General features: G+C 38.2%; 1 protein-coding gene across 1 annotated transcript in view; it reads left to right on the top strand.

The window, feature by feature from the left end:
* Positions 1-20857, top strand: part of FAT3 (FAT atypical cadherin 3) — a 220310-nt gene that overhangs the window by 79350 nt on the left and 120103 nt on the right. Inside the window, exon 3 of the mRNA XM_009698210.1 lies at positions 11113-11174. Coding sequence (XP_009696512.1) covers positions 11113-11174 — 62 coding nt within the window. The remainder of the gene's footprint in view (positions 1-11112; positions 11175-20857) is intronic.

Raw genomic sequence — 20857 nt, 5'->3', positions numbered from 1 at the left:
TCATTTTTTTATTAGAGATGAAGATGAGATTGACTTGACCTGGGGAATCCGCAGTTAGCACAAGGCACCGCTCTCCCAGCGCTGGGGCTTTGCTGAGCTGGAGACAATTGCTGGTAATGAGAGATCAACGCCTTTCTTTGGAGCACAGTTGGGAGAAAAGCCAGGGTTGCTTTTGTATTGTCAAGAACAGCACTTGGTTGAGGGTGTGTGTGTAAAAATGCAAAATCGCTTCTCTTTAGAAGGTAATGAGGGTGTCTAGATTAAGAGGAAAAACTGACAGCTGTGCTTTACGCACCTTCCACTCCTCCTCCACAGTCAAGAAAGGAAAATACCAGGACTTCATCATGCTGTGACCTATGCATATGTTATACAAAAGTGTACACTAGAGATTTTTTGATTTTTTTTTTCCTTCCTTTGTCATAATATGCTGGCGCAAGAGATCGAAAAAATAATTCATGAGGTATTCAGGCCCAAAGTACAGAGTATTTGCGTAGCCCCTTTCCACTGAAGGCGGCACCACCTACCCCCACCGCGGATGTTATGTAAGTCTTCTTTCTTGCAAACAGTGAAATTAATTAACATAAATTATAACCAGAATCTAGTTAGGCTCAGTCGTCGCTTTTGCAGAATTATGAGGCCTTTGTGCACCAAAAAATTAAAGAAAATTGTATAATGATTATGTGTGCTGGTTACTAAGCTAGCCACCAGTTATATATATTTATAGCTATTCCTGCCAGTAATAATTATATGCTAATTATAACCCAAATAGAATTCTGTAATTTCTCCCTGAAAATGAAAGCGATTCAGGGGGATGTTAAAATCTGTGCTGAGGCATCGTATTAGCAATTAGGTTTTTATACAGCACTGTACTTTTTAAGGGAAGAAAACAAAAGAAAATATGAATGCTATTTCTATTCTTATATATTCAGTTGAGCCTAAATAAAGGATTTGAACTTGAAAACCTTCTTATCTCACAAACTGTGAACTTCCCTGTGAAGTGTTTTAGGAGAGCTAAGCCCCTGCATGACAGTCCCTCAAGGGCATTTGCTCAGTTGTTTCAGAGCATCACAGCCTTAAGAGATGACTCAGGCTGCAATGACACCACGGAGAAATTGCTCATCAGCTGTGCTGGAGGAGCCAGTGCAGCTTGGGCACTTGGAGTATTATCCGTCTTCTCATTTAAAAATTGCAGCTGTGGATTTCAAACTCTGTGTGTTTGATGGTGGCTCTACCACACTGTCCCTGAGGGATCGTTTTTGAGGGTGGGCTTTTTGGGGTTGCAGTTTGAGCAGTAGCTTCATCCCACCTGAGTTCAGACACTTCACTGAGATGCCTGAAGCTGTTTGTGGTCCAAAGCGACCGCAGTCAGATGGTGACTGTGGTTTGATACAGGCAAGTTTGCAGACTTTATCCTGTTGTCCACAGCTATTTGGGATTTGACTTCTTCCTGGCCAAACCCGACTCGCTGCCATCCCTCTTTTACCAAGGAAGAATAACTATGATAATCTCCCCTCCAGAAATGTGAAAGAACTGGCAACTTAAATTGAACTCCTGTAGCAAGTAACTATTGAGGGGGTATTATCAAATCTGGGATTTGAACCATACAACTGGGAGATAACAAATAAAATATCAGTGGTAAAGAGCAGTAAGACAGGGTGAAGAAATAAGCCTTGCAGTCACAGAACTATTTGTCTGACCTTTGTCATCTGCAAGGCTTTCAAACGTATTTTGAAGGACAGTGTAATTAGAAACATGGAAATAAAGAGAAAATGGGATAGAAGTGCTCATGGGTTTACCAGAAGTAAATCGTATCAGCCTATCTTTATGTCACTGATAAAATAAATGATGTTCTAAGAATTGCTCTGTGTGTCATCTGCATGGAGTTCAGTAATGCACTTGGTACTGTTGCAGTGCAGAATTTATGAGGTACAAGGACATGGAGATAAATAGTTGAATTGGTGTGTGCATATGAGTCTGGCTAAAGAGGAAATAAAAATGATGAGTCTTGAAAGGGGAATTTGCATGCTGAAGGGCACACATTAACAGATTATTTCAAGTATTGGCTAGACAAATGATCTTGTTTGGTGGTTTCTTCAATGGTACTGGCTTCAAAAGTGGGAGTTTGCTCTGATCCAGGTAGCAGGAGTCATCTGGACAGGAGAGGTTGGGGGGAAAAAAAAGAAAGAAAGGATCCCTGGGAGTTTGAAGAGTAAAAATTCGTTAGCAGAGTAAACAAAGTGGTGCATTTGAGGACTAATAACAAGATTGCCACTCTCTGCTAGACGTGCATCCACTGGAGGCAGTTGTTAGGCTGCTTTCGCGGAGCTGTGTAGATGTTGTCTGGAGCACAGTGTTCACCCTCCATCCATCAGGCTTAGGAGGGATGAGGGCTGGAACTGCAATGCAAGAAGGGCAATGGTATATTCATTAGGTGAGAGGAAACCAGAGGAGCTTGGTTTGTTTAGTTGACCAAAATGAAGGTACAAATTGCTCATAAACATGGTCTGTCTGGAAACTGGGGCTTTCAACCATGCCGTCATGTTCCCAAACTGCCTTCCAGGAGGAATATGGGAAACAGAAAACCTGGCCACTTTTAAAATGGACAGAAATATTTGGGAGACTAGTGACTTTGCCTGCAGTAGCTGAGGACTGTGCTGGCTAAGTTTTGAAAGGATGAAAGGGAGTCCCTCCGAGTCGCCTATTCCACCAGGCTGAACAGACTGGCACACCATATTGTCATTTTAAACAGATTCTAAGAACAAAAAAAAAGCCAGAATCTGCCTTTAAAGGGAAGGATAATCCAAATTCTTCATTAAAGTAAATGTTTGCTGTGCATTTTGTGCAGTTTTGATATTTTCAGCAATAAACTGAGGGAACTCTAACAAGAGACAGAAGGGACAACCAAAGAGGAATAAAAAAGGTTTGCTTCAGCTTCTCCTTTCTTTTTTTTTTTTTTAGACATAACCACAGTTTAGAAAACATAACTGTTTTTAAAAGCAATCATTTTTTATATCTAGCTTGTTTCAAAGAGGTCGTTTCACTCTTACTGTCACCTCAGGAAAAACAATAAGGCAGCAGTCCTCCACATAATTGCACACACTCGCCTGGTGGGTTCTCTGTCTTGTTCAATGAAGTATCGTTCATTTAGATCAGAATACAGTCTTTCTAAATTAGAGGTTTACATGCATAATTATATAAAATGATATGTTTGTTTACATCTCCAAGTAAAATGTACATCGTTTTCTATCATTTATCTTTGAAATTCAATTTCATTTTGTCGATCCCTAATTTATTGCAGGAGACGAATGTGCTGTTAGAGTGTTTACAACCCCTCTCACTGCCTGTGGGTAATAAAATTACCCTGGTTATTGCTATTTGTTTTGACATTTCTGTAGTTAGGAATACACGATAGTTTTACTTTCCTGAATATATGATGGAAATCCTAATGCTATTTATTGTAGCTGCCCCCTTTTTTTTTTCCATCTGAAGTCCTAAATTTACTTTCAAAGAGTAGTGGGACACTTGACAGCTGATGGCTATATTTCTCAACAGATGTGTACTCTTTTCTATGCTTGGTATATGTACAGAAAGGCTGTGTTCATACCTTTGTGCGTACTGTTAATAAATATTTGAGATTTCCAGTAAACTCATCAGTAAACCCATACATTCCCATATGAATTTCTGCACATTCAGCCTTGGGGCTCTGCTGAATGATCAGTGTGTATAACCAGTCACTGAATTTATGGAACGTTTTTAGAAAAGCAGTGTTTGTTTTACTTATTCCTTTTGTCTGTTTAACTTGTTGGGTTAAAAGACCTATATTTTCAGCAAACAATCCCAAGGCATTTTTCTCCCCAAGCAGAGCTTTCAAGGGTAACTCTACAGAAGATTTCCTTTGATATCTTCACGTGGTTTTCCTTCGCTATCCTTGTTCCTTACAGTATTTGAGAAAGGCAGATTGGGAAGCGCATCCACTTTGGACTGTGATGAGATAGCATCAGTGTTGCAGGATGTTCAGAGATCTCATGGAGCACAAGAACTCTGTGGAGAAACCTCTCTAATTTTATTTCAAAATTGTTTTCTTTGAAGATGAGGATCAATATCTTAATGAGGAAAAAGTTTCCCTCAGCATCTAGGGACTAGAAAGCTTTGAAATGAGACCTCAGCGAATCCATCCAGGCCGTCTCTGTGTGGGTGTGATGTATAAGCCCTGGCATATATGGCCCTGTGCTGCCTGGCTATCCTGGGCAAAGAGCCTAACTCCATTGCGAGTGGCGAGGATGTAAAGCATGTACTGCTATGACTTACAGCCAGGCAATGTATTCTGAAGTTACAATCAAACCCTGTGTAATAACGTGAAGTCCCTAGCCATACTTCTAACCCATCCCACACTTGTATTTTTTTAGTGAACTGTTTTTTAAGAATATACGTGGCAGGAAAAAGAAAGATGATTTAATAATGGACAATAAAATAGGCAGTAAATTGTAACCTGTTAGTCTTTTGCCGAGGAAAGGGAAGACGTTGCTTTCCTACTCACCCTCCTATGTTTATGAAGACATCCAGCCATCAACTTAAAATAGAGAAGTGTATTAGGCTTCTTTTACTTTCGCCTGCTTGTTACCTGTCATATGCTCTTGTCATATTTCATCTAAACAAAGTTTGGAAATGAGAAATTAATAAAAGAGTTCTTTAAAAATTCATTTTAAAGAAAAATTTATTCTTTATACCATAAAATTTGCAACACTTCCAGAGACAGCAGTAAAATATGCTGTCTCTCCATACCAGATTCTGTTATCTTTTAAGTAGTACTTCAGGAAACAGCTCAGGTAAGGTTATCCATCCACAGGTTGAATGAAAATAATTTAATTTCATAAGGAGAAGGCTATTGAACTCTCCTTGGCTTCATAGCCATATTAGGGAAATTCAATCTATGTTAGAAAATAGCCTGTGGCAAACTGATTTTTGGTCCCTAAGTGCCATAGTATTGAAAAATATGTGAATTTCTTCTAAGCCAAAGGTCAGTTTAGTTCACTATCACACCTACAGCCGTGGGCTGATCTGATTCATAGAGAATAAGCATCAGAGGAAGCAAACCCACAGCAATGTTTCCCTCTGTGTACTACTGTTCAAGCTATCCAGTGCTTAGAGATTTCCTCTGCCATAGCCTTTGCTCTTGGTGAATTTTTCTTCTGTGGCTCTCTAAGTCCATGAATTAACTTATTTCTAACACAAATATTTCAAGTAATTCATATATTTTGAAAGAATGAACATCAATAAACCTCAGAGCTAAATATACCTCTGTAATTATGTGTATTTTAGGATAATTTTTAATATTCAACTTATTTGGTATATGTAAAATTTCACACACATATATATACATACTCAAATATTTGACTGTATATGCAGTATATATGTATGTATTTGTATAGCATGGTCTATCAACTTAATCACACACAGACACGCAGAGGTTTTATTTGTATGAGGACCGTTCTGTGAAACAGGAGAGCTAACTGAAGGCAGAGCATGGATTATTCAGTTGGAAAATCCTAACTGGCAATTGGCCACTCTAATTAAAGCATTGAAGGCCGAGTTAGCAGGCAGGTTTGCATTTGCCCAGGTGCCAACATCTTTTCTGGCTGCAAGAACAGAGGTAGTGAATGCCTTGAGTTTTCCAGAACAGAAAGTATTAAGAAAACAAAGAAATGCTTAACTTTTCCAGCATATAAATGAAGATTTATGTGCATAGTCTACTCTGGATCACTAGTTCATAATTTACAGAATTTATAAAATAGTGTTGTCCAATAAATACATGATCCGCAGATGACAGTTTGGGCTAAGGCAGTTTTGGTGTTATTTCCCTGATCTTTGGTTGTCAGCTTTACTTTGATCAGCATCAAATTCAGCAAAGATTTGACAAGTCACTATTTGCTTCTACTCTGTCTGCATTTCTCAAGAGTCTCACTTTGCTTGCATATTATCCCACATTTCTTGTCAAGTTAATAATAAAAATAGCCATAAACATAAGTGTCTCTGTTAGCTTTAGACCATCCTATAAAATGTATTTCTATTTTGAGTGGTGTACAAAACAAACTTTCATAAAGATTGGCAAAAATGTCAGAATTTGAATTAAATTTTGGAGCTCTGGTAGGATTACATGGCAGTATCACAGCCTTGTGAGGAAGGAATAATTTCCATATGCAAATGGAAATATAGTTACTGAACTTTCGGAAATGAAGGATGTTGGCCTCAAATTACATTTGAATATAAATTTGTTTGCCTTGCTTTGTTTATGGTAAATAAGTTAATAATTTTCTGTGCTTTTTCATGTATTCTTGACTAAAAATAAAAATGCAAAGATAACATTCATTTGAGATTCTTAGCTAGCATAAATTTACACAGTTTATTTGATTGCAGTGGAATTGCGCTAGATTGAGCCTATTACTTGCATATCATCAGAGAGCAATGTGTACTTTTCAGTGTTCCTCAGATATAGACATTTACCATAGCCACATGTTTAAGCATCCAAGGAGAACTACGGTTCAAAAAAATACAATATATTGCAAAAGACTCCGTTTGAGGCAGAATATTATACCACTTTTGAATAACAAAGCACACCTTAGCTGACACAATAGAACCAACAAGCTGCTGCTCTTTTGAGTTTGCTGGCTTTATTATTAATAAAGATGCCGTTTTCTACAAAACATAATTATAAAGAATTAGTCATACTGTTGAATTCATAACTATTCCTGATTTTACGTCGTCTTCAGTGGTCTATACACACACACAGACAGACACACACACACACACACATACTTGGTATTAACTCTAAGACATCAAACCTATGATCAAGTTACCCTTTGCTAATAAGTTACATTGCCTCATTTGCACCCTAGTAACTGCGTGCTTCATTCATTGGAAATGCAAAGTAACTGATGTGGGTTTTGATCTCTTTCACTGAACTTTTTTCTTTTTTTCACTTTACATCTGCAATGTGCTAAAAGCATTATCCCAAGCATCAGTGGTAAGTGTTGCTCAAATGTCTTGATCACACGTCTGAACCCTAATGACTAGTAATTTGTTTCCAAGATGATGCATTGGCTGAAGATTGTGTAGACTGATGTATTGGTTAAAGTGCCAGGATTTCTTAGTGTTGGTCCTGTTTTTTCTTCTGTGTCACTATAGCTGCACATAAGCTATAAGGCAGGTTTGCCTTGCTGCCCACCCCAGATCTCTGGTGCTCCGATCCAGATTATAAGATGATGGGGTGAAGGGCACTGCTGTTTCTTCTCCATCCACATGCAGAGTTTCCTTTTAGAGGGGAATGATGCAGGAGGGGATGATGATCCTATCCAGTGTACACTGAGGTGTTGGAAGGATGTTCCCCAGTTCGTGTCAACTGGGGCTTTTTGCCGTGTCCTGCAGTATAATGGGACATGTTGTGCAGGGTGAGCTTATTCACCTTCCAGCATTTCCGAACTCTCTAGCAGAAGGAGAATAATAGTTGTTCATTTATTAAGGTGGGGAAAGTACTCCAATAGCAAAAGTAATAGGTATTGTAGAAAAGCAAGTTATATAAAAACATATAGTTGTCTCCAAGCTGAAATACTGGGTCAAGCAAGGTTTTGGAGTTTCACAAAACAGTTCATTTATATGGCCTGAGGAACAGATGTGCCAGGATGCACAGAGAGGTGTTTAAACTCATAAAGTTGAAGAAAAGTATGAAATGCTGGGAACAGAATCACATAACCTTGCTTGTGCGCTGATGGTTTTATTGTAAATAACTTTTCTATCAGATCCAGTTTTCCTCTTCACTTTCATGGCTGTTCTTGAAGAATCATCACAGTTATAAATATCTCCTGCCCTTAGCAGGACCATGATGTTTCCCTGGAAATTTGAGAGAAAGCATTTGAGAGGTGTGCTATGACTTTTGAAGCTTGTTAGTGGTTTTGACTATTTTGTGATAAATGCGTGCTATATTTCCCAGCTGGCTTTGGACAGTTGTCCAGATGGCTGCGTCTAGAAGAGCTACGGCACATATTGAAGATGGGAAAAAAGAAAGGGTCCTTTTTTATCATTGTCCCCTTGTGATTTTATATCATAACCAGCAGTGCAGCCTAACATCATTTCTTTGGGTTTATTTTTCTCTATGAGTTATTTTCTTTAGATAATGTCTTTACACCATAACAGAGTATGACGATTTAATACAGTTAGAGAAGAACTAAAACTGGGATATATTCTCTTGTGCAAAGCCAAGTTTCTCTCAGTTGCCCCTGTATCTCGAAAATAAAGTTCTACATCCTGCTAAATATTACTATTATTGTGTGTCTAGGGCATGGAGTACTGAATACAGCAGGCAGGGACCCAGCAAGGTTTTCATGAAACCCATGAAATTAATTTCTTTGAGACTGGAGTTGTAAAGCTGTTGGTAGTCTTAGGCATAACTGCAATATATTGCTTTTTTTTCAGTTTTGATGATAGGTCTTAAACAGAATTCCTTGAAATACAGTTTTATAATCTGAAAGGACCAGATTGACATCAATACTAATACATGACCATATTTAAATAAATATTAACATCAAGTAGTTGAGATCTGATTTTATGTATAGTCATATTTTAAACAATAGTGTTGTGTAGTGTGATCTATCTGTTTATATGGAAGTGAGCAGCCAGGAGACTGCAATGGGACCACCGTTAATGTCGGATGGGAGAGTCTCTCAGAGAACAGGAATGGAAACCAGAGGCCACACGACTGCGCACACAGAGGACCAATTACTTTTATAGAGTATTGTAACAGCCTAATGAAACTGCCCAGAACTGGCAGTTGTATATAGAGCTGTCTTTAAAGAAAAAGAAACTAGTTGTGCTAGCACCATACTTCAGGATCAGGTCTGCAGAACTGATTGTGGTGGACCTGCCCTTTAGGATGAGCTGTTAAGTCTGGATGCTAAATCTGTTAAGATCTGCTGTGTTTAAGATATAGGCAACTCTGTTGTAGAGACTTGTTGTATGTTCATACACCTCTTTCAGAAGGAAATTCAGGTCTGAAGGTTCTCTGGCCGTTATTGCAGTCTAAAAGGCTCTACAGTGAAAAAAGGAAAACAAACGAAAAAAACCTTTAGTGATAACAGTAGTCTTGTGAGGAGAAGCAACAGCAGAAGTAGTAGTAGTAGCAGCAGTAGTAGTAGTTTTAGTTTTACCAATGAAAGACAAGTACTATTCATTCTGACAGTTAGTGATATTCAGTTTCAGATGTTAGCTCTTGGTTTTCAAAAGGAATGTGAATTCATCTGCCTGAAGAAGATGATGAGGACAGAGACCATCTATAATTTACAGTTAGACATTTCTTGTTTAAGAAGAAAGTAGGTGGATTTCATAGTGCTACATTAGGAAGGAAGGAAATGGATGATATAAAAATTATCATATTACTTACTGTCGTTAGGTTGTGCTTGAAAAATATGCATAGTGACCATGCATGTGATGAACAGGGGTATTTAAAATTTAAAATTTTTACTTTATCAATTTATTTGGGCTGAACTTCTTTCATAATTAGGAACTTCTTCCCTGTAGCTTTGCGTTCTCTCTAGACATGGGGAGATCTTGTGTGAATGACATCAATTTGTCATCTGTGCTGTCATGTCTGTTTAAACTCGTGCAGTGAGTAGATGTCTCCCATATGGTGTAACTGTTTTGAATACTTACAATTGCTCGATGCAGGCAATACCAGTTGTTTTGGTTTTTCAGCCTTTTACCAGCACCAGGTTCTTCCAAGTAATTGTAATGATCCAGTCTGTGACCTCCCCTTGAGTGTGACTTCTGTGGTCTAATAGAACTTGTAATGAGTGTGAAATATAGGAAGCAGAGTGGACTTTCCTTTGTTCACTTCATCCCATTACTTCAAGTAATATTTCCCCCCTTGTCACCAAAATAGATAAAGAGATTCCTCCAAGGAGAAGGTGACAGTGTATGAGGAGCCATAGAAGCCGCCTGGGACTAGAGGTGTTATGTAGATGTAAGATGTTGCTGATGGTTTTTTATAAGAATTTAGGGTCATCATGGATTTGTGTTTAGATGTTTGGCTGGTCTGATTAAGTAAATAAGTATAATAGATAATCCAGGGAGCATTTATTTTTTTGTCTTCCTTCATCATCTTAGAGACGAGGAATTCTTGAGAATGACTTTGTCCACTGGCATTGTCTTCAAAACCAGCTTTCTCTCTAGGAAAAGTTGATCCCTTTATACTCATTGGAATCTATCACAAAACAAGCACGTGATGCATTTTCCTATCCAAAGAAATGTCTTGTGTGAGGGAAAGCTCAAATAAAATCTGCCCTTTAAATCTCTAGTGAGAACAAAATAAACAACTAAGCTATGTTCATAGAAGATATGCATCGCTTTTCTTGAGGGAACTTTGGAAGTGTTTCATTTTCTTTCCTTGGTATAAATCTCACAAGAGGTTAATCATTTGTGAAAGTACATTGCTTTAAGAAAAAAAAAGACATCTTGATCATCCTCATGTAAAAGGGTACTTTATTTTAAAGACTCAATTTGAGCATGGAACAAATTGATGAAATTGTAGTACAAAACCTTTAATGCATTAGAATGATTACATTTGGAAATCATTATGTATACAAGTAGTTATTACAGAAATAACCTTCTTTGTCAAGTATTCTTGGCGTGGAAGTAATCAGCATCCTATCCCATTAATTGTTTGAGAACTCTGAAGTCTTTAATGAGGTTTTTTACGGAAGGATTTCAGTCAAATGCAAATGATTCATTGAAGCACTTAATCATAAGACAAATACTGATTCTTTACTAAGTTTTTTTTTATTCACTGTAACAAATGTAGCATGTTAACTGTAGACACACAGCTAACTTTTTCAGTTACTTTCCTCACAGCATTTTTATTTAAAGATTCATTGTTAGTCAGAAAGTCATAATGGCTGCACTGAGAAAGAAAATGCTTGACAGATGTCAAGAAATCTGTGTCTGATATAGCTTCAAATAGATTTTTTTCCCTTTGAGTGTTTGAAAAATGAATTTATTTCTTCTGGTCGATAGAGACTTACATTTTTCAATAGGTATTGACAATAAAATTTCATCCTTTTTTCACAGGTCTGATTACAACAACGTCAAGAAAATTGGATCGGGAACAGCAAGCAGAGCATTTTTTGGAGGTAAGATTAAGTGGAAAATATATGTTAAAAGGTTAACTGATTTTTGTAGTTTAAAATCACTTCTTCCTGTTCCAGGAGAGTGGTATTCTCCCTTTTCTCAATGTACGACAGACTTGCACAAAGCTGGGAATTGCCTGATTATACAGAACAAATAATACATTTTGCAATTCACAAGCACAGGAAAAAATGGAACAAATATGCACACTTGTTTTCCACCTCTAATCTGCTTCAGTTAAGTCTTTTATTGCAGCCCTTAAATTTTATTTATTTGTGACAGAACTTTAGAATATCCAGAGCAAAATCATATGGTTTTTTTCAAATTGGTGGAATCACCCCAACCCTGTCAAGATTTTCAGTCTCTCAGGTTAAACATGTTTAAAGTTTTTCATCTCAGATCTAACATACAAACTATTCTTTTGGATGAAAGCAAATTTTGATCTTGCTCACATTCACTGCATCATCAGAATCAATGAATAATTTTTTAGCTTTCACTTATTGGGACTATCAACGACAGTTTTCAAGTTAAAAATTGCCCTCTAAAAAGAGTGTCTAAACCACTTCCTTGGCCCTTACATGAATGTTTCTCTTGATAAGTAGCTCACATATGTTGGATGTGAAGTGATATACTTGTAAACTACTGGTTTTACCACATGTGTTTTCTTTCACATTGCTGTACATCATGCTGTGTTTTTTCTCCTTTGAGTAGAAGATCCTTGACTGTGTTCTCTTGTCTATTTGTAAAAGAATGAATTCTTGATTCGTGTTGCTACAAGTAAAAAGGAAACATATTATCCCACATAATCAATCATTCCTACTATGTATTTTAGGAAATTCTCTTCAAATCCATACAAGTTAAAAAACATCTGGACAAAATACTTCCCAATGCAATCACTGTCTGGCAGCAAAATGTAGTAAAATATACTTTTGCATATTCCATGGTTATTTTTGTTTGTTAGAAATCCCAAATTATTTTAGTGCAGAACACAGGAGATAAGCATTAATTTATTACTGTACAAGTTTGGAGGGTTTTTTACTTGATAATTCACTGTAGGTTCTTACACATTCCAGGCCATAAATAAATGGAGAGAAATAAAAGGATTTTTCCCTTTTTAGGATTTATTAAGTTGGAAAGTTAGTAAAGTAATCATGCGTTCCAATAACTGCAAGCTTTCCAGTTTATACTGAGAGAAGATCACAAACTGAACCAAATTGGCATTGATTTTGAAATATATCTATTGATGAGAATCTTAGGTCTGTAAGTCTCTTTTGCATTTATGTGTTTGCCTCAGAGACCTCAGTGAAATATGCCAAATTCACATTTGCCAGAGGATTCCCATACAGATAGGGAAGTGTAACTATTAATAGCAAAAAGAAAAAATACTTACTTACAGGAATTAGGCTTTAGTTGTCAATACAAGTTAATATATTCCTTCCCCTGAATTTTATCTCATTTGAAAAAAATAACAGTCCGCTAGATTTTGAGGACTGAAGATGTACTAGAGGGAAATTGGTGTCATAGGGTGTGAATGGGGAGTGGAGTGGAGGGCAGGCTATGGAGAAGAGAACCTCCTGAGCGGGGTGTCCTGGGGAAATGGGGAGAGGACTACACTGTTGTAAAACACACCTGGGAATGGTGTGCGGGAAGGGGAATCAGACTCTGTTGGGGACACAGCTGCGATGGCCACATCAACCCTTTGAGCTGCCGATGAAACACTGACCATTGACGCCTCTTGGGAGACACACTCCTGGGGATCCAAGCAAATAAGCTACTGGGAATCCGCAGCTAGGCCGGCCAAGCTGTGCTTATTCTTGTGGCACACTCAGAAAACATTTTCTAAAATGCCTAGCTGTCTCTGTGTGTAATTAACCCTCTGGGCAGGCCTTAATTGCCAAGACAACCATGGTCTCCCAGTAGCACAGTATTTCTCTTCCATCTTCATTTCATACCCTCCTTCCAGTAGTCTGTCTGGTATAAAAGAGAGTAAACTTGGCTCCCTTTGAAAAACTCTGGTTAGTGCTTGACCTGGCAACCCTTACACCCCTTTGCCCAGTGTGTGTGTGAGGCACTGACAGACCTTTCCTAGACAAAACCTTTTAATTATTTTTAATAAGCTTGTCTTTTCCCTACCTGAATTTGACAGGGACGCTGTACCCATACTGGCCAATACTTACGGAGCAAATTCCATTACTAACAGTATCTCCACCTCTTTTGCAAAAGTTCTTAGGAAACTGAGGTGAAATAAGATGGCAGATGTTAGTCGTTGTAGTTGTGTGTAGTGCCAATGCTTGTCTCCAGACCACCACCTGTGATGGCTTAGGGTCGCTCTTCTGGACTTGTCTGTCCCTGTCTGTATTGGAGGAAACATGAATTACTAGCGAGGACGGATGTGTATTTTTAAGGCTACCATGCTTAGGAAAGGTGAATCTAAGTCACTCCCCTTGTAAGTACAAAGAAATCTGTTGCAAAGTAACTACTGAGCCCAGGTGAGCTGTGCATGTTTTCTTCCTTCCTCCTTTAATTATCTTCTTTGGATGTATGGACCTGTGTCCATGTGACTTTTTTAACGGTACCTGAGGCTGCTGTCACAGGACTTGCGCTTACCAAAGAGTATGTCCCAAAGTAAGCACAGAAACGTGTCTAGACCCTGAGTTAAAAAATGCGTGAGGCAGTCAGAAATAGACTCCCCTTTATAATAATTTAGACTTTTTGTTTTAGTAATGTTGTTTCGGCAGGGATTTATTTTTGTTTCAGGCTTTTTGGGAGGAGGGAAAAAAAAGTGTTTCTTGTCCCAGATTTTTCATTGATTGTGGCGTTATTAATGCTATTTTTTTTCAGCTCCTAAGTTGAGGGCTTTTTTTTTTTGACATATTTGTAATGTCTTGCAAGGCTGTAGATTTTATTCAGTGCTTGTTATCAGATTTTTTCTGCTTACGTTTAGATTGGATGTCACTGGATTTTATACAGGATGGTCTCTTGCTTTAGTGGATTCTTACTAATGGAATGGTTCTACCTGAAATGGGAGGAAAATGACCACTTGATTATATTACTTTCTCATATGAAGCAAGCCAAAAGCCTATGTTTTATTTCACAGACTTTCTTAAAGATTCTGTAGTTGGGATGAAGTATTTAAATGTCCATCTGAAACAGGAAAGGTAATTCTGAGAGTTATCTACTTGCTTTGCAAGTAAACGAAAATGGTGATGTATTTCCAAGCGCAGTGCAATTGCTGGATCCAGGTGATCAGTCTTTATTCTCCTTCAATAATTGGACACATCAACCTCTTCTTGTTTCCTTCTTTTACTTCCTTCTTCTTCTGGGTATGTGTTGTCTTCTAATAATTTCTATGTTAACACTTAACTCTACATACTCTTGTACCATGTTAATTTAGTAAAAAGAAGAAGCTAGAAGTGGAGAATATTAGTGGAGTTTGAGCTATGAAAAGACACAGAAAACAGTCTAGCTGTTTTTTCTGCCCACATTTTTTGTAGCTGCCTCCTAATCATGGTCTGACAGCTTTACAAACTCTAGTGATTTTGCTATGTGATTTTATGCAAACAGCTGCTGGAGTGATGGAGGTCTGATAATAAGCATAAAAATGAAACCATTTCATGCAGGAATGATCCAGGCTACAGTTCATTGACTTGCGCTTTCAGCCCAGAAAGTGGATCTGAGTGCATGGTTTCTCGCCCTCAGTGCTTTCTGAACGCACTGTTGCAGATGCTGGGTTACTTATGCCTCCAACAGAGAAAGCCTCTACAAAACGCACCCACTGCTAGGGAGTTCGGTTTGCTGGAAATTACTGGGGCAAGACCTGTATCAGTTTGCTGGAAATTGCTGGGGCAAGACCTGTATTTAGCAAAAGAATGAGCCGAAAGAGTTACAGGCTTCAGTGTGCAACTCTAGCAACAGTCTTTGAAACTTCATGATTGGAGGGATGAATTATCTGTAGCAAGAGATGGCCTCTTCATCCTCTGGATAATGGTATATAAGTTGGTGCTTTTAAAGTACAGAGGCTATTTAGACTCTCCTTGATGAGTGCATGTGGTAGAGGCTCTTAAGTCATTAACCAGTTTTGAAAATTGTATCATCCATAGTATCTCTCTGTTCCTCCAAACTATGTTTAAATTTACCACTGTAGATTCAGTCAGAAATTATCTTTTAACATTTGTCATGTTGGAAAACTTGTCTATTCAAAACCTCTCTAAAGAATAAAAATAGTTGCTAATAAGCATGGTCAGAACTTTAGGTCTCTTCAAGACCGACTAAGCAACTGAAAACAATAGGTTTAAAAATACTATTACAACAGCCTTAGCCTTTCAAGGTCCGAATCATGTACCATAATTAATGAGGAGGAGAAGTGGGAGCAGAGTGTTGGCTTAGTGCAGCTAATTTTTAGCCAACTTAATGCTATCAAAATAGTAACAGTGCCTCTCAAGTGGCTTGCTTTTGTCACAAATCAGTATATATAAGCCTCATCAATCTTCATGCTGTGATGGTAGAGCATAGCTCTGAGAACGATGTCAGTAACAGTGCAAGGGGTTGTAATGAAGAGAAATTGGTAAATCTGATGTGAGTGTCAAAATACATGGGCTGAATGAAGCATATTGGTTTCTATTTACTGTAAGTGCACTAACCGGGTACAATAAACTGTGTTACATGGTACGTATTTATATGCAGTAATTAGAGGGACGCATAATAATCTGCTGTAATTGTAGCCTTCTAAAAAGAATTTAAATTCCCACTCATTTAATGGGAAGTTGTAATTGTGAGGGGAATTTCGATGGAGGGACTATCATTTTATTCCACTTGGAATTTGGTCTGGAATATCACAGGGGAGATTGCTGCTGGAAACTTTACGGCCACAATTTGCAGGGAAGAGAGGGTTTAAAATCTTGAAAAGTAACGGTTTAAAATAGCACTGCCTCTCAGTTCTTCCCACAAAGTGTCGGACCAGCGCTGTGTTCTTTGCCATCCTCCTCTTTTCCTCCAGCATCTCACATGTCGGAACTTAACAGATTTAACGTTGTTTTGCTGTTAAGCCTATCCAGTTAGACTGTAGCCTTTGCTAGTGGCGATGCCTGAAGTCTGTGGTCCTTTGTGAGAAACTGCAGCGTTTTCTGAAGAATATAGGCAGCCGTGTGGCAATATGCTCATGTATATTTTTACAGGAGAAGTACAAAAGCTGAAGTTCATTGGGTTTATGTAGCTGAATAGTGCTCTACAGAGCATTGGTTGCTTAAATCCTGGATTACGAATCTGTGTAAGCATTTGTTTCATGGATATTTAGCATTGCCCACATTTGGCAGAGAAAGCTCCATTTTTTCTCGGTGACATGCTGCTGATGGGGTAAAAATGAGGCACTGTGTCTGATTGAACATTTTGTCTGAGGTTTAAATGGCTCCAAAGGCACATGCCTTTCCCTTTTTAACACTGAAGCCTATCAGATGATGCAAGGGAAATAAAAAAAAAATAGGTAAACAGCCTCTTATTTCCAGCTTGAGCTTAATAATTATTATTGGCTGTGCTTGCTGGAAATAAGAGAACTATTTTTTATTCTTTCGAGGACACCTGAAAGGATTTTTAGTGGAACAAAAAGGCAACTTTCTAAAAAGACAATGAAAGCTGTGACGTGATGTCAGCTTTGAATGGTGACACATTGAACTTGAATGTCAACTTCAAAGTTGGGGGGAAAAAAGAAAAGGAAAAAAGGAAAGAAAGGGAAAAAAGAAAAGGTAAAAAGGAAAGAAAGAGAAGAAAATAAACAGTTCTAAAAAAAATCAAAAGCATGTTCATCTCGTACTGCCTCTCCATGGGTTTATCAGCAGAGGGTGAAGCCAATTGTAGGACAGGTGCTTGAGTGCTTGTGGTGGTGGATCTAGCAGGGACCCAGCTTCCCAGCGTAGAAAGCACATGCTGAGGTCGCTCATCTCACGCTGCAGATTTCCATCCTGCGCCCTGTGTTCTTTGGGAGTTGTTATTCTGCACCAGCTTTCTAGAGACGCACGGGCTAAACTTGTCCCCCTTCCCCTCCCAAGTATTTTTTTTTGCCATCTCTTGCTGTTTTCAGAAGTAGCCAACAACTTTCCAAAGACAGGAGATGACCAAAGGTTAAAACTCTCTTTCAGAGGCAGATTTGCATATGACATTGCACACTGCTTCTCCTGTGTATTCAGGCAGAAAGTCTTACGCAGCAAAATATGGGAAAAGTCCTGGTGTGATTCATCTGTCTGCAGTGATAAGTGGTCCCCTCGATTAAACTGTTGTCTTTAACTAATGTGATCCGATAAGATGAAGAATTAGCGTCACTGAAAATATTACTAGTGCAGTTGTTCACTGAGTGGCCTCTGTGCAAGAGATATGAACAGGAATTTATGCAAATTTTTGCAAAATGCAAAATAATTAAGGCATGGCATTTTTATGGATTATTCTCTATTCTTTGATTATTGCAAATTTCAATAGCTCCCAGATGTCCCTTTATTTTAGATAGCGACTTGAGAAGTAACACAGATGACAAAGCCTAGGCATTGGGAAAACTGAATTTAATAACATTTTTCTTCATGCATGTGGAATTTTAATTTTGCTTTCTTATTAAATGAGAAAAAACTCTTCATAAAATGATAATAGTAGGGCAAAATAATTTTGAATTAAAAAAAAAAAAAGTTGTGTATTTAAATTCCTTAATATTCCATGTTAAATTCAGGTTGCCAATGGGAAATGTATACACCACTCCGATGACATAATATATACCAAAGGCAAGGGGCAAAAATGGGTCCACATACATCAAATAGTAGCAGTGACCCTCAGCTCATTTCAGTTATTCAGTGACATACCAATAGCCTTGAGAGACTGGATGTGCAAAGAATGTCTATGACATTTCCACAAAATTTGTAGACTTCAAGTCAGCTGTGATGATGCTTTGTTTGCTTTTTACCTTGTACTTATGATTTATTTTAGTCTATTTTTTTAGATACTATTCATCTAACTCTCACAATTAGATTGTTTCTCTTAAAAGTGTTTTGCACATGCTAACACCAGGATGATGTCAAGGATAAACACACTACCGACAGCTCAATTAGTGCATCATTTATATCCAAGTATCTGATTCTGGCGTCTTTTAAAGAGTGCTTAAGCCCATCCAGCTAATCTGATACTGTATGGAAGTTCTTACATGGCAGGATTTTAGTCCAGCATTAGAAATCTCAAACTTTTTTGGTTAATCCATTCTATTGATTCAGGATACTGAAAGTAATGAAGAAAAGCACTCCTCTTTTCTATGTTTAATGAACTTCCTAAATCAAAAATCTTTGTAACTCAATATGCAAAACTCTGGGTTTTTGTTACGAATACTTGACAATTATAGAAATGAGTCAAATAGTTTATAGACCTTTTATGGATGTATTGTAAGCTTGTGTTATTTTATTTGGGTATTAAAATAAAAAAGCACAGCTCATTTATTATTTAGTCACTCCTTAGCTCATGGAAGAGATTTGATTTTCCCAGTTCATCGATATATATGATGACAGATTCACCATCTACAGTGGAGTACTGCCCCAAGTATATTTTTCACAAAATCATGTTTCACCGGACAGTGAGTCTGCTAGAAAAGGGCAGGAAACAATTGATATTACAATCCAGGTTTAGAAACCTAGTAGCCGTTTAGATGAAAAGTTGACCCAGTATAAAGATACAGATGATTTTGCAACTACTGATTCAGGTTCATATTTTGAAAAGCATGGCAATATCAGAGTTGTCCAGGGCTAGGGCTTTGGTTCAGACACTGCTGTCTACCACAGTTGTTGTGTCGAATTAGAAAAATCACATTTCTGATTGCCTAGAGCTTTGCCTTAGTTAAGGAATGATTTGCATATATCTGGAGTTCTCAGAGAGGAGGGAGCTTGTTTTACAGATTTCATGATTCACTGACCTGAACTGTTGGGTCATGAAATGAAGAAATGAAAATTCACAAAGCACGGTGCTGTCAGCTTTTTCATGCTGGGCATCAAATGCCTTTTAGGATTTTCCTTGTGGATCCACAGCAATCTAGCAGCAGGTCTTGGCTTTAAGCACCTCATTGCATGCAAGCAGGGAAGGAGATACTCAGCCTATAGACTTCATGTACTGTCTTATCAGGCATTTTCCACCTCTTTTAAAGACATAACAGAGAAGGTGGAATTGTGCCAGTAAGCAAAACCAGCCTACGGGCTGCCACTCTGCAAGGTCCTGGCCATCTCCTGGGAGCCTAGAGGTGTAGCAACATTTCCTTGACTCGCTGGACCTGATTAAAAACTCACTGGACTTAGCATCATGCATTTGTGAAGTCAAGTAGTGCAAGAAAGTGATCTTTTAGTTCACTAGCACTATGTTAAGACATATGGGATGTCACTGTGGAGAGGGGAAAGTCTTATTATCCTGGGGGCTAGTTGAGTACCTTTGCTTACGCTGAGTGTGTACTTACTCAGTAGCAATGATTTTCTTGAAGTTATCCCTGATAATCCCCAGGACGAGAGAATTTGACATCAGTGCCCATGGCTGCATTTCCCCAGATATGGCTGGAAATGAGTGAGTGAACACATGAGAGAAAAGCAATTTAAAGTATACCCAACACCTGTTTCTTCTGCTCTGTTTGCAGAACGAGATGGCAGAGCACTAGATCAATGCAAATGGGATAGAAAAGTATTATTAAAACACCAAACGTTATTGTGTGGTTTGAAAATTAGTTCTGCACCCATGTGTTAAATGCTGTTGAAACAGAGAAGGATATATTAATGGCCTTCCTTCTTGTTTTATAAATCATTCCTCATGCTAAGCTTGTGTAGGCAAATTCTGTGGTTAAACTCTACCAAGTTCTTAATTTCTGTCAGGATTTAGGACTTTGGTCTAATGTTGCTTTCTCACTGAGGGATTAGCTCACAGATTAGCTCAGGGTTAACAGGTTTTTTCTTCATTGTATGTTTCTTAAGATCTGTAGCTCTCTTTTTTATGGGCTGGAGCCCACCTACCAGGCCCAAATTGGTCGGATATACCCTTTCAGGGTGTCTCTTTTGCCAGACTCCATGCTTGGTGAGACAAAGAGTCATTGTGAAGGGCACGCTGTTTTGCTAAATCTTCACATTTGTTTTATGAATGTACCAATGTTTTAATCTTCCGCAGAAGCAGCAGGAAATCTTTCACATGACTTGAATCTATTTTGGATGTACAGAGCCTTTGTGTTATCTGAAGCATGCCTGCTTTAGTGCTATATCATGTTTTCTGTAACATTTGCAATACCCATCAGCTGCCAGACTGTTAATTTATGTCTGTAAGCATTTGAGCACACACACACACACACACATTTTGTGGAGGTCTCAATTACCTGACTTCCTGGCTAAGACCAAGCTGAGTGTTGCATTTAAGGCAGGGAAGCGTCTTCTTCCTCAGTGAGGAATACGTTGCATCTGTACTAAAATCTTTTTGGGTGTAGGAAATCCTAGTATGCCTTTTAATAAATCCATCATTTAGAAACATGCCCTTAAACAAGTTTTGCATCCATTTGCCCTTTCTCCCAGGGTGATCTGTACTCAGCTATTTGGAATTCATGCTCGTTATCTCTAAAAAAAGTTAATTCTGGGATATTTTCACAGCAACTTCACTTGCCGGCACTATTTATATGAGCCAAATCCAACCACCGTGCAATACATCGTGT

This window comes from Cariama cristata, unplaced genomic scaffold, assembly GCF_000690535.1.
Source record: "Cariama cristata isolate BGI_N322 unplaced genomic scaffold, ASM69053v1 scaffold7124, whole genome shotgun sequence".
Taxonomy (NCBI): domain Eukaryota; kingdom Metazoa; phylum Chordata; class Aves; order Cariamiformes; family Cariamidae; genus Cariama; species Cariama cristata.
The sequence above is the reverse complement of the archived record's forward strand: the minus strand, read 5'-3'. Positions and strand labels throughout refer to the sequence as shown.